The 12728-nt window shown below is 42.3% G+C and overlaps 1 protein-coding gene across 1 annotated transcript; it reads right to left on the minus strand.

Annotated features, from left to right (window-relative positions):
- On the minus strand, window positions 1-7493 carry LOC4342954 (4-hydroxyphenylacetaldehyde oxime monooxygenase). The gene is made up of 3 exons (XM_015790104.3): window positions 6861-7493; window positions 2253-2851; window positions 1-676 (listed from the first exon to the last, which is right to left on the minus strand). The coding sequence occupies exons 1-3, from the start codon at window positions 7240-7242 to the stop codon at window positions 41-43; spliced, it is 1617 nt and encodes a 538-aa protein (XP_015645590.1). The 5' UTR covers window positions 7243-7493; the 3' UTR covers window positions 1-40.
- Between the last annotated feature and the right edge of the window lie 5235 nt (window positions 7494-12728).

The following is a 12728-nucleotide window of genomic DNA, read 5'->3' on the forward strand; positions in this document are numbered from 1 at the left end:
TGAGATGAAAATATTATAGGAAATTTATTTCAATTGCATATTAATTTATGTGTCCCATAAGCTGATATTGTTCATGTTTCACAGGCACAATAAAAAGTTCCACTTTCCGGCGAAAAGAAATCTGCCCTATTTCCTCCATATCAATATCTTCTTCCTTCATTCCCTTTGGAAGTTTCCAATCAAAGCAATACAACAAATTGGCCACTACAAGCTCTAAACTAGTCACAGCCATGGCAACACCAGGACAAATCCTTCTCCCTGAGCCAAATGGAACAAGCTCAAAGTTGGAGCCTCTAAAATCCATATTTCTGTCCTCAAACCTCTCTGGGTAGAATTCCTCTGGATTGTCCCATATCATAGGACCTCTTCCCATTGCCCATATGTTTATAAACACCCTTGTTCCTGATGGCACATTGTATCCACCAATCAAGCACGGTTGCATGGTTTGTCTTGGAACCAACAAGTTCCCTGGTGGGTGCAGCCTAAAATTTTCTTTTATTATCATCTCGAGGTACTTGAGGTTTTGGCTATCTTCTTCATCTACCAGTGGTTTGTTTTTCACGGTGTTGCGAACTTCAGCTCGTGCCTTTTGCATCACCCTTGGATTCCTCATGATCTCGGACATTATCCAAATTGCAGTTATAGCAGTTGTGTCAATTCCTCCAGCAAATGTATTCTGAAATATAAAGTGTGATCCGAGTATATGATACAATGTGATATATCTGAATAGCAACAGGCTTAGTAGTGGGCTATGGGACACCCATGTGTAGTTTGTTGAAAATAAAGCAATTCATACTAGAATTTTATGTGTTGTTTTTTCCTAAAAAAAATTCACGAAATAGGACATGCAACCGAGACACCACTAAGGAGAACTAGCCATCCAAGGAGAGTGACCCATACAGAATTTCACAGAGCGCTTTAGCTTCTGGAATACAACAAAAAGAACTCTCTCTAGCCACCACATGCAAAATATCTAAGATGCACGGAAAAGCACTGTTGAAGACACAACCATTGCATTTCTTCCATACACACAATTATGTGTAGGTTTTCATAAACTAATAAATTACCTTTAGCTTAAGAACCAATCATTTTTCATCCAAAATCTTAAAATGATTTGGCACTTCCCACCATATTTATGCATGTTCACCTCGGCCACACACATGAATTGAAATTTTGTTGTAATTTTTTAAAATTTCATCAGCAAATACCTAGGGTCAAGGTCACTTTTACCTACCCCTCCATCCCCAAAAGAACACAATTCTATAATTCAAATTTTGTCCGAAAAGATCATCACCCTAGAACACTAGTTGTGTCGTCAATCATCTCCCATTGAAATTTCTTCCCATCTTATCACCAAACATACCCTCTCACTCCCAACCATCCCTTATTTAACAAGGGGCATCTAGGTCATTTATATTCCTTACTGAAACCCCTTTTAAAGAATTGCAATCCTTATGAGATGTAGATTAATGCAGAGAGGGAGAGCATTATGAGAAAACCCGCATTGCCCTCTATTTATTGAAAAGTAGATGAACAGTGGGAGGTGAGGGATGTGGCGTGGTGTGGCTTGGTAGTGTAGGATATGATTGGCTTCTAGCGGTTCCTCTTCCAAAGAGTTTGCACAATAACCGATAGAAGTGAAAGTAGTTGAAGTAGTGGTATGAGGAAGACGAAAGGACAAACACACACATGTATTAAGACACACACGGGTGGGTGTCTCAACAGTTGAGAGCACGCGGGTATTTAAAAGCACTGGACATGTAAAATAAATCGACAGACGATTTCTTAGAAGAGCTATGTGGGAAAATTATATTATCACAGGTGGCCGCCTAAAATAACCAACTAATTTTAGGTGACGTCACGTAATAATGTGTTTACACAAGCAACTCTTGACCCCTCTCCCCTTGCCAACCTAATGCATGGCATTTTTATTTTGGTCATGTGTAATTAAGGATGAGAGGACTGTGAAAATCGTTTTTCTAGCGCCATTAGTGTAAAGATACAAACAAAGCTGGCATTGTTCACTTATGCTTTAACAGTATATGGTGGATAATTTCAATAACGAACTCTATGCGCCATTAGTGAGACGCAAAATATATTTCCAACCTAGCTAGAGAACGGAGCAATCGTAATGTTGTAAAACTTGACAAATTATAGTGGAATATGGACGATATCGACACATCTGATCCGCAATGCTGACATGAAAAAAGAGACGAAATTTAGCATAGAAATGAAACGAACTAAATCCATACCATCAAGATTGCCTTGATATGCTCGCGCGTTAGTACTCCAGATGGCCTATCCTGCTGCTCCCTCCACATCTTCACCAGCGCGTCGACCATGTCTTCCTGCACCCCTGCACTCAGCCTCTCGGGCTCGAGGTGCTTGTCGATCACCGAGTCGAGGAAGCCGTCGACCTGCCGGAATATCCGCCTCCGCCTCCGTTCCACCCCCGCGAGGGCATCGGCCCACCGCGCCAGCGCCGACGACGGGAAGAAATCCTCGAAGCTGAAGCTGCCGAGCACGAGCAGCAGCTCGCTCAGCACGTCCTGGAACACGGCCCGCTCCGTCGACCACTGCGCCGCGCCGTACCCCTTCCCGAAGGCCACCGTACCGATGATGCCGTCGAGGAGTTGGTACAGCGCGCAGCTGAGGTCGACGGGGACGCCTGGCGGGGAGGCGGCGAGGGTGTCGACGAGGCGGGCGACCTCGGCGGCCCGCGCGTAGGCGAAGGAGCGGACGCGGCTCACACTGGTCAGCTCGACGACGAAGAGCTTCCTCATCTCACGCCAGTAGTCGCTGTAGGGGGCGAAGGCCACGTCCAGGTAGTTGTAGCTCAGCATCCGTGGACCTGAATGGTACTAGTTAATACTCCCTCCGTTCCAGATTATAACTTATATAGATGTTTTGATTTTGGTTAAAGTCAAATAATTTTAAGTATGATTAAGTTTATAGATAAATATAGTAATATTTATAATACTAAATTAGTTTTATCGAATCAATAATTGAATATATTTTCATAATAAATTTGACTTGGGTTGAAAATATTACTTCTTTTTCTACAAACTTGATCGAACTTAACGCAGTTTAACTTTGACCAAAATCAAAACATCTTATAACTTAAAATGCGGGGTGTAACATTATGCATGCGAAAAATGACAAACAGGGAACAACTATATCTGTGAAATATACTCTGTAGTACTGTGTCTTACTCATATATATACTATAATATTTACAATAAAATCATAACCTAAAAAAAAGATTGAAATGTCAATGCAATATATCATTTTAATTATACAAAATTTAATTCATATCACTATAAAAAAAATTTCTCAGACACGTACTCACATCATTTTTGCAAGCAGACTAAAAGAAATTCCAAATGTAAAAATATGGCGCTCAACTAGGACCTTTTCTTGGTTTTCATGGTTGATGGCTCGGAGCTTCACCAGATAAACAACAACGGATACTAGTAGAAAATACCATAAGAAAATTATAAAATTTCCTAAGTAAATTACAGTCGATGGTACATAAACATATGAGGTGGTTGAGGATTTAGTACAAGAACTTGCAAAGCACAAACTGCAGTACACAAACTTGTATTGTATAGTGTATATATAGTGCGTGCGAGCCATGATGAAAACAGGACACCATGTCTAAATCTTGCTGACTTAGATGGTGATTAGATTGCCACGTCAGCATGCATGTGGTCAAGGCATGACCCCACACTTGTTTCTTTCCTTCCTCTGTTTCACAATCATTATCAGTCTATGGACGAAAAAGTGTGGGGGTTATTTGCACGATCATTATCAGTTTCACAATAGCTGTGGTTGAGTCCAAGGACGAAAGTCTCAATCTAATTGATTGGTTGATGAGTAACGCCAAAGGGCTGCAAAATGGATCCATATACGGAACTACGGAAGGGTACTTGTGCTAGTGCTAGTAGACATTGGTGATGATTGAAGGAGCAGTGATAGGCGAGCTGGCACCATTGCAGGCCAGGGCAATATGGCTCCGAGTCAGATACGGTGAGTACTGCAGTCCATAAAGTAAAAAATGAGTTCGTGGATTTCTACTGATGTGATTCCTGTTGAGAATTCAGATTTAGAGGTACTCTCCATAAGGTAAATAATGAGTTCGTGACCAGATCGAACCATTAGCAGCTAATTCGAGGTTGTCTCCAGTTTAAAGATTGAACCAAGTTTGAGCTTCATGTTGTCATCGCTGTTGCCGGAGTCAGGTTGCCCCAGCCCACCACCTATTCATCCTGCCGCAGCGCCGCAGCCATCCAAGTCGTAACCACCATTGGGCATGAGCTGACCTCCCAGCCGTAGCCGCTGCAGACCACGACCACCTGCCGCAGTCCGCAGATTCCATCGGTTTTGGTGTCATCTTCTCACTGGAGTGCCTTCTTGCCAGCCATCTCGCCGTCTCGCGTCTACTCATCTCACCGGCTGCCATGAAAACCTCTTTTTCCATTTTTCTATATAGCTATTTGAATAAAATAAATATATTCTATAAAAATTTGTATGAAATGCCTCATTCCATATAAATTTTGAAGGAAATTTAACATGAGGTAACATGAGGTATAACCTCATGGAAATTTCCTCATATTTCCTATGTTTTTCCTCACGTCCTGATATGATGACCTCATCAGGGGTCCAAGTCAGCAACATTAGGTGTTGTATCATATTTTGGATATGGTTTGCATGCACCTACACATGTTCGTGTACTGGAATGAGAGTTTTATGAGTTTTTTTACTAGATCGCATCGTTTTTTGTACCGCTAGCGAAATTCACTTAAATTTTCTATAATTTAAAAGATAATTTTGATGTTTGTCCTCCTTATAATTTGGCACAAGCGAAAGTAATTTCGGTTGCACACCCCTCCTTATAATTTTTTCTTCTCCCAGACAAATCCTATCTCTCCCCTCTATTTTCTCTCGTTTCCCTCTATCATTTCCCCTCTCTCATGTCCTCTTTATTATTAGCTCACTTCATCTCTTCCAAACCTACTCGATGGGAGTGGCTACAGTGGCTCGTCGGGGTTCCTGACTGGAGGAATCTGGTAACGACGCCCTCGTGACAATTATATCCGGTGCCAGAAGCCTCGCGATGGGCAGATCGATCCACCGCCCCAGGCCACGGGTGCAGTGGATCCATCCCTGGAGAGCATGGGAGCGACGGTTGCCTTGGGATCGATGGCTACGGCACGCCACCGTGATGGCTGTCGGAGCAGCAGTATCTCTAAGAGCAAGTTTAATAGTATAGCTCACTACTAGCTCTAATTCATCTATAGCCGATCTAATAGCCAATTCATACAATAGTTGCTTACTATACTATTAATATATGGTCCCACCTGTCATACACATATTGCGTCTTGAAGTCCGTGTTGCATGGTTACATGTCTGTAGTCCGCTGTTTTTCTCTCTCATCCTTTATCTCATTAAAATATATTTATAGCTGGCTAATAATCTGCTATTGTACCTGCTCTAAGAGCAACAACGACACACGGATCCAGCGGAGAGGACCATAGCTCGACTGGTGAGCATGCGGTCGGTGTTGGCGTTGGAGCAGCTCATGAGGCTCGGTCTGGTGCTACGTCGTCGTCGTCAGCACTGCTGCTTTGTGAATTTCTCTGTGAATTATTTTTTTGTGATAGTGATTTAGCTATGTCGTGAATGAGCTCATGCGGCTCAGATGGATTTGCGATTTTGATCTTGGATATTTGAGGAGTTTGGATAATTTTTCATGAACATATATTCAGTGGCGAATCTAGGATGAAAATAGTGGTGGGGCTTTATATTTAAAGTCATAATACAAAATAATCATATACTCCCTTCATTTTATATTATAAGACTTTCTAGTATTATCCATATTCATATATTTCATTAACATCTATATGAATATGGATAATGCTAGAAAGTCTTATAATATGAAACGGAGGAAGTATCTTTGAACTATATCAATAATATTTTAAAATCCTACGCGGGTAGAAAAATGAAATAAAGAGTAAAGGGAACAAGTTGATTGGAAGATATATATAGGTCATGGGCTGCAGACTGCAACAGCTACTGGAAGACAAGAGTAAAAATAATCCACAATATAATTAATGATTACAAATGATCTATTAAATTTTCGTGCACATCATTTCTTTCAACCTGAACTTCTCCAGCCAAAGAGCCATCACTGCATGGCCGTTTGCTTTTTGCTGTCAGTGTGAACTCACTAAGCATAGATATCTAGGGTCGATTCTTGGCAGCCAGAGCTGGGGCTGGAGCCCAACCAGCTCCAACAGCGGATTTGCCACTGCATATATTTATATTTTTTTCTTTCTTTTTCTCTAGTCGGTCCGCTTAGCGCGTCAAGTGTGAAAACCCATTTTCACGCCATTGACATAGGAGACTTGTTTGGGTAAACTGGTGGCTTACGAGGCCGTGTGAGAAAACTGATTTTTAGTAGGTGTAGTGCCTGCCTATAAAAGCCGTGATTTTTATAAGTATCCGCTCGCATACCTGCTGATTGTCCGACTATGAAAAGAGTTTTGCTTGTATTTGTCAAATATTAGAGTTGAATCTTATATGTACATGCATCCGGTGCAGACGGAGGGAGGGAGTATTACACTTGCGTGATTGCTTAGTGATCGACTTGGGAGTACGTCAAAATAGTCGGCATAAAAAAAGTCCTAAGATCTTGTTTTTGGTTAATCCCTGTGAAGAAATGATTGGAGGAGTTTTGTTCCATATCTATTGTGGTGTGAAATTATCCCCCTCAATCCCCACTTCAATCCCGTTCAAACCAAACAGGCCCTAAAAGAAGTACGTGAAAATAACAAGGCGTAAGCTGTTTTATAAACATGCCTGGTGAGGGCGGCCGGCTGCAGCAGTGCACGTCGTTCGTGCGGAGAACATCCTCGGCCGCCTCCGGCGAATGGACCACCACCGTACGGACACCGCCGAGCTGCACCTGCACCACCGGGCCATACCTCCGCGACACGGCTTGGAAATAGCGGTGTGGCCGGCTGCCGATCTGGAGCAGGTTGCCCAGCACCGGCAGCTGGCGGCAGGGCCCCGGCAGGGAAGGAGCAGAAGCAGAGTTTCCCTGTCGGCCCCGTACTTCGCCATTGCTGCCCCTGAGGAAGAGCAGGTAGAGGAGGGGGAGGAGGAAGAAGAGCACAGCAGCTGATAACTGAAGAAGAGGCGGCCATGGTTGTGGCTGGCTGGAGAGAAAATCGTCAGCCATTGGTTGCAGTGGTTGATATATGGATCAATTGTCCGCTGGCTAGCTGGACTATGACGATGTGTAGTGGTGATGGAATGCTTTCTGCCGGCCGGCTGGCGCTGAGATGTGGTTATATATGGATCAATTGTCAAGTAGGAGTAGACTTTTTTGATCGCCTCAGATCAGGCAGAAGAAGTGTTCCTTACTGTTGTTTCATCATCTGTAATCCGTTATGTATGACATGGTATTCTGTTGATCGTCTGAGATCTGTGTTCGGCAGCAGCACATTGTGTGAAAGTTAGTTCCGTTTTCCACGCACACGCTTTCCAAACTATTAAACGGTGTGTATTTTGAAAAAAAATTCTATACAGAAGTTACTTTAAAAAATTATATTAATCCATTTTTGAAGTTTAAAATAGTTTATACTCAATTAATCGTGCGCTAATGGCTCACCTTGATTTGCGTATCTTCCCAATTTGCGATTGAGAAGATTGGGAAGATACGCAAAACGAGGTGAGTCATTAGCGCATGATTAATTGAGTACTAACTATTTTAAATTCAAAAGTTGGATTAATATGATTTTTTAAAGCGACTTTCCTATAGAATTTTTTTTAAAAAAAACACACTATTTAGTAGTTTGGAAAACGTGCGCGCAGAAAATGATGTGTTTTCTCACTCAATCTCCCTCGACGAACGCGGGGCATTAGCAGTGTGGCCATACATTTAGGTGGACCTCATATGTCACCTAGACTTAAGAACACCCAAGAATATTGTTAGTCACAAGTTGCAAAGTGCTATGTAACCTTAAAAAGGGCCCACATAAATAAACACATTTTCTCAGCTTTTCCCCTGTCTCCCCTCAACCGACGCCTGCCTTTTCTCCCATGTCTCTCTCTCCTCAACTCACGTGCTCTCCTCCTTCAGCGCGGCACAGCAGATACGAAGCGCGCGACGACGAGTGGCGAGGGGTCGAGGAGGCCCAATCGGCGACGGTGGCGAGCGAGAAGCCGGGGCCTCTCCTCGTCGGGGCCGTAAGCCGCCGTCCATGTCGCCGTCGAGTTCGCCCCGATCTGGCAGCGGCGGAAAACGGAACTAACTTTCACACTGTAAATTCAAAGGTGTTTTTGATTATTATTCTGTGATGAACAATTGGGCATTGGAGATTATTGGTTTTGTTATTTAGAATTTATTCACGAAGTGGTTTTGGAGATGATTGGATCTACAGGTGAATCGCAGGATCTTCATTTTATGTGACCGGTCAGACCGGGCTCTGGTAGCCGGTCAGACCGGCGTGTAATGCACGGTCAGACCGGCGCAGCCCGCGGTCTGACCGGCCGGCACTGTGTCGGTTTCGGTTTCAGGCTGTTTATTTGGATATTCGAGTTTATTTCATGATTATGACTTCTAGATGGACACTATACGTATGTAATACTATTGTTTGCTGCTAATGAGTCAAGTTGGAGATAGCTTGGTCTCGGAATATAGTTTCTTTGTTTGTTCCATGTGTAGGTGACTCGATGTCTCGGGAGAGTATCTGCGGTGATGGACCGGGAGTCGACTTGGGGATAAGACGACGTCCGTGGTTGTCAGAGAGCATGCGGGATACTAAGGCTAGAGTTGATGCACGTGGTTGATGGAGATTCTATATGGCATACGATGGAGTTATTGTGTGCGTATGGGATGCGGAGTCGAATTTGGAAGGAGTCCAAATTTGGTACAATTGGTTATGTAAAGTTTCTTTCTTGTACTAGAGGGTTTCCTAAGGTGTTTAAGACTCTTAGTATGAGTTTGGTTCGTGGCTTTAGGCTGCCTACCTCATGTATAAATAGAGGGGGAGCGTGAGGCTTCCCGGTATCGCTTTAGAGAGCAATTGAGTTGAGTTTTGAGTTAGGGTTTCGAGTTTAGTCGAAATTTTTGTAAGGAGTGCTGTTGGTGCACTTTGTAAACACAGAGAGAATCAATAAAGTCGTCATCCACTTTAAGAGTTCTTCGATTTGTGTTTACCGAGTTTCGGCGGTCTAACAAGCGATCTACCGGCGGTCAGACAGGCGGCATACCGGTGGTCAGTCCGGCGGCGGCGACAGGCGCGACAGACTTCGGCGGTCAGACCGGAGGTTCAACACTGGTCAGACCGGCGGCATCCACTCGGTCAGACCGGAAGATCAATCTCGGTCAGACCGATCTCCGTCGATTTCGAGGGTAACTTTTATTTCCGCTAAAAGTTTTCGGTTTTGGGTATACCAACCATTCACTCCCCTCTGGTTGGCTTAGTTCTTGTGATTCGATCCTACAAGTGGTATCAGAGCCAAGCTAGGTTAACATCGCTGGCCCGATGGACACATGTGTGAAGGCCTGATGGACCGTGGGTACCTGCGGGGCCAGTATACCTGATGGAACGTGGGCTGGTGGGGGCCCGGATACGGTGAAGGGGCGGTGAAGGGCTGAGGAACACCAATGTGTGAAGGGGGAGATTGTTGAATAGTCCCACATTGGTTGTGGAAGGGCAAAGGACCTAAGATGTATGTGGGGGAGCCCCTCACCTCAATGACTAGCTTTTGGGGTGGGAAAGGTTGACAAAACGCTTTTTGTTCTTAAGCATGGTGATAATCAACTTTTTGTTCAGATTTATGTGGATGATATCATCTTTGGTTGTTCGACACACGCCTTGGTTGTAGATTTTGCTGAGACTATGCGCAGGGAATTTGAGATGAGCATGATGGGTGAGTTATCGTACTTTTTGGGATTGCAAATTAAGCAAACACCTCAAGGTACTTTTGTGCATCAAACGAAGTATACGAAGGATCTTTTGAGACGGTTCAAGATGGAGAATTGCAAGCCAATTTCAACACCAATTGGTTCTACAGCTGTGTTGGATCATGATGAAGATGGTGAAACTGTTGATCAAAAGGAGTATAGAAGCATGATTGGATCTTTGTTGTATCTAACTGCTTCTAGGCCAGACATACAATTTGCTGTGTGTTTGTGTGCACGCTTTCAAGCTTCTCCTCGTGCTTCACATCGTCAAGCGGTCAAGCGAATAATGAGGTATTTGAATCATACACTTAAGTTTGGAATTTGGTATTCTACTTCATCTTCTATATGCTTAAGTGGATATTCCGATGCTGATTTTGGAGGTTGTAGAATTGATAGGAAAAGTACTAGTGTAACATGTCATTTTCTTGTTATATCGCTGATTGCATGGTCTTCTAGAAAATAATCTAGTGTTGCTCAATCAACTGCTGAATCTGAATATGTTGCTGCTGCTAGTTGTTGTTTACAGATTCTTTGGCTTTTATCTACTTTGAAAGATTATGGTCTTACTTTTGAGAAAATACCTCTCTTTTGTGATAATACTAGTGCTATCTATATTGCTAAGAATCCTGTTCAACACTCACGCACAAAGCACATTGATATTCGCTTTCACTTCTTGAGGGATTATGTTGAGAAGGGAGATGTTGAATTGCAGTTTTTGGACACCAAGTTGCAAATTGCTGATATTTTCACTAAACCTTTGGATTCTAATCGCTTTGCTTTTCTTCGTGGTGAATTGGGCATAATTCATCCTTTTGGCATGGTTCGAGGGGGAGTTTGTACCTCATGGTTTTATCAAGCGATAATATGACAATGAAAAAATTGAGAAAAGAGAGCTTTGTTTATGTATATGGTATTTTCTTGTGCATGCTAGCAATACTTTGAAGGTTTATTTGTATCTAGCATAGCTTGTATGTATTCTAGTCTTTTCATGAGATTTAGATTTTGCTTTTAAGGGAGATGATGCATGACACTTAAATTCTATACTTGAATTAAGAAAATATGCAATGTTGATGCTAGCATATGGTTTGATTTATAAATGCTCTATATATATGCTTTATTGACTTGTTATTCCTCAAATAGCTTTAATTGCTCATTGTGAAAAAGAGAATAAAAAATATAAAAAAATAAATACCGAATCCTTGGAAACAGTCTTGACGGCAAGGACGTATTCGATGTGAGCAAAATAATGGGTGCCGAATCCCTGGAAACAATCTTGACGACAGGGACGTACCTGGAATAAAAGAGAAAAATATGAGCAAAAAGGCTCAAGAAAAGAAAAAGTTAAAAAATTCTCTTGGTTATTTTGTGCTAAAGGTTATTTGAGAAAGAGTGATAAATGCAATAGGTGTATGTGTTTATTGTTTATTCTTCAACCTATGTGCTTGTTAAGATGTTGCATTATAAATCGTACGAAATCATGAATTTTGATTGTTGATTCAAGTTTAATTGTAAAATCTTTGGTTCATGGTTATACTTTAATGCATGCTTGTTATGTTATAGACGGGTTCATCTTCTTTTTATTGCAACACATGACATGATATGCTATATGTATGCTAAGCTCTTGAACATTAATGAACATAATTCCTATGCTTGATGAAATCATTGTCAAAAGGGGGAGAAGTAATGTGAAAATTTTTGGATTTTTAGAGCAGCAAGGTGAATTTTTGGAGAGTTGTTGAGAAGAGCATGTTTTTGGTTCAATTGGGAATTTCTTTCTTTTAAAAAGGGGGAGAAGTTTTCTTTTGGATTTTTGAGCGCGATGTGTACATTTGTACGAAGTGTGCTTTTTACCACTTTTCTTTTTATTTTTCTAAACACCAAAACATTTTTATGGATTTGCCAATGTGTTCATCAAGGGGGAGATTGTAAAATCAAAGGTGTTTTTGATTATTATTCCGTGATGAACAATTAGGCATTGGAGATTATTGGTTTTGTTATTTGGAATTTATTCACGAAGTGGTTTTGGAGATGATTGGATCTACAGGTGAATCGCAGGATCTTCATTTTATGTGACCGGGTCAGACCGAGCTCTGGTAGCCGGTCAGACCGGCGTGTAATGCGCGGTCAGACCGGCGCAGCCCGCGGTCTGATCGGCCGGCACTGTGTCGGTTTCGGTTTCGGGTTGTTTATTTGGATATTCGAGTTTATTTCATGATTATGACTTCTAGATGAATACTATACGTTTGTAATACTATTGTTTGCTGCTAATGAGTCAAGTTGGAGATAGCTTGGTCTCGGAATATGGTTTCTTTGTTTGTTCCATATGTAGGTGACTCGATGTCTCGGGAGAGTATTTGCGGTGATGGACCGGGAGTCGACTTGGGGATAAGACGACGTCCGTAGTGGTCAGAGATCATGCGGGATACTAAGGCTAGAGTTGATGCACGTGGTTGATGGAGATTCTATATGGCATACAATGGAGTTATTGTGTGCGTATAGGATGCAGAGTCGAATTTGGAAGGAGTCCAAATTTGGTACGATTGGTTATGTAAAGTTTCTTTCTTGTACTAGAGGGTTTCCTAAGGTGTTTAGGACTCTTAGTATGAGTTTGGTTCGTGGCTTTAGGCTGCCTACCTCATGTATAAATAGAGGGGGAGCGTGAGGCTTCCCGATATCGCTTTAGAGAGCAATTGAGTTGAGTTTTGAGTTAGGGTTTCGAGTTTAGTCGAAATTTTTGTAAGGAGTGCTGTTGG

Source organism: Oryza sativa, chromosome 7 (assembly GCF_034140825.1).
Source record: "Oryza sativa Japonica Group chromosome 7, ASM3414082v1".
NCBI lineage: Eukaryota > Viridiplantae > Streptophyta > Magnoliopsida > Poales > Poaceae > Oryza > Oryza sativa.

Bases quoted from the DNA above. Each gene is read 5' to 3' on its own strand.
- LOC4342954 (XM_015790104.3), bottom strand. From the start codon at position 7,242: ATGGCTGACGATTTTCTCTCCAGCCAGCCACAACCATGGCCGCCTCTT. The intron at 2,852-6,860 runs GCATGTTTATAA...AGTACCATTCAG, and splicing joins CAGCCGGCCGCCCTCACCAG to GTCCACGGATGCTGAGCTAC. The intron at 677-2,252 runs GTATGGATTTAG...TTTATATTTCAG, and splicing joins ATATCAAGGCAATCTTGATG to AATACATTTGCTGGAGGAAT.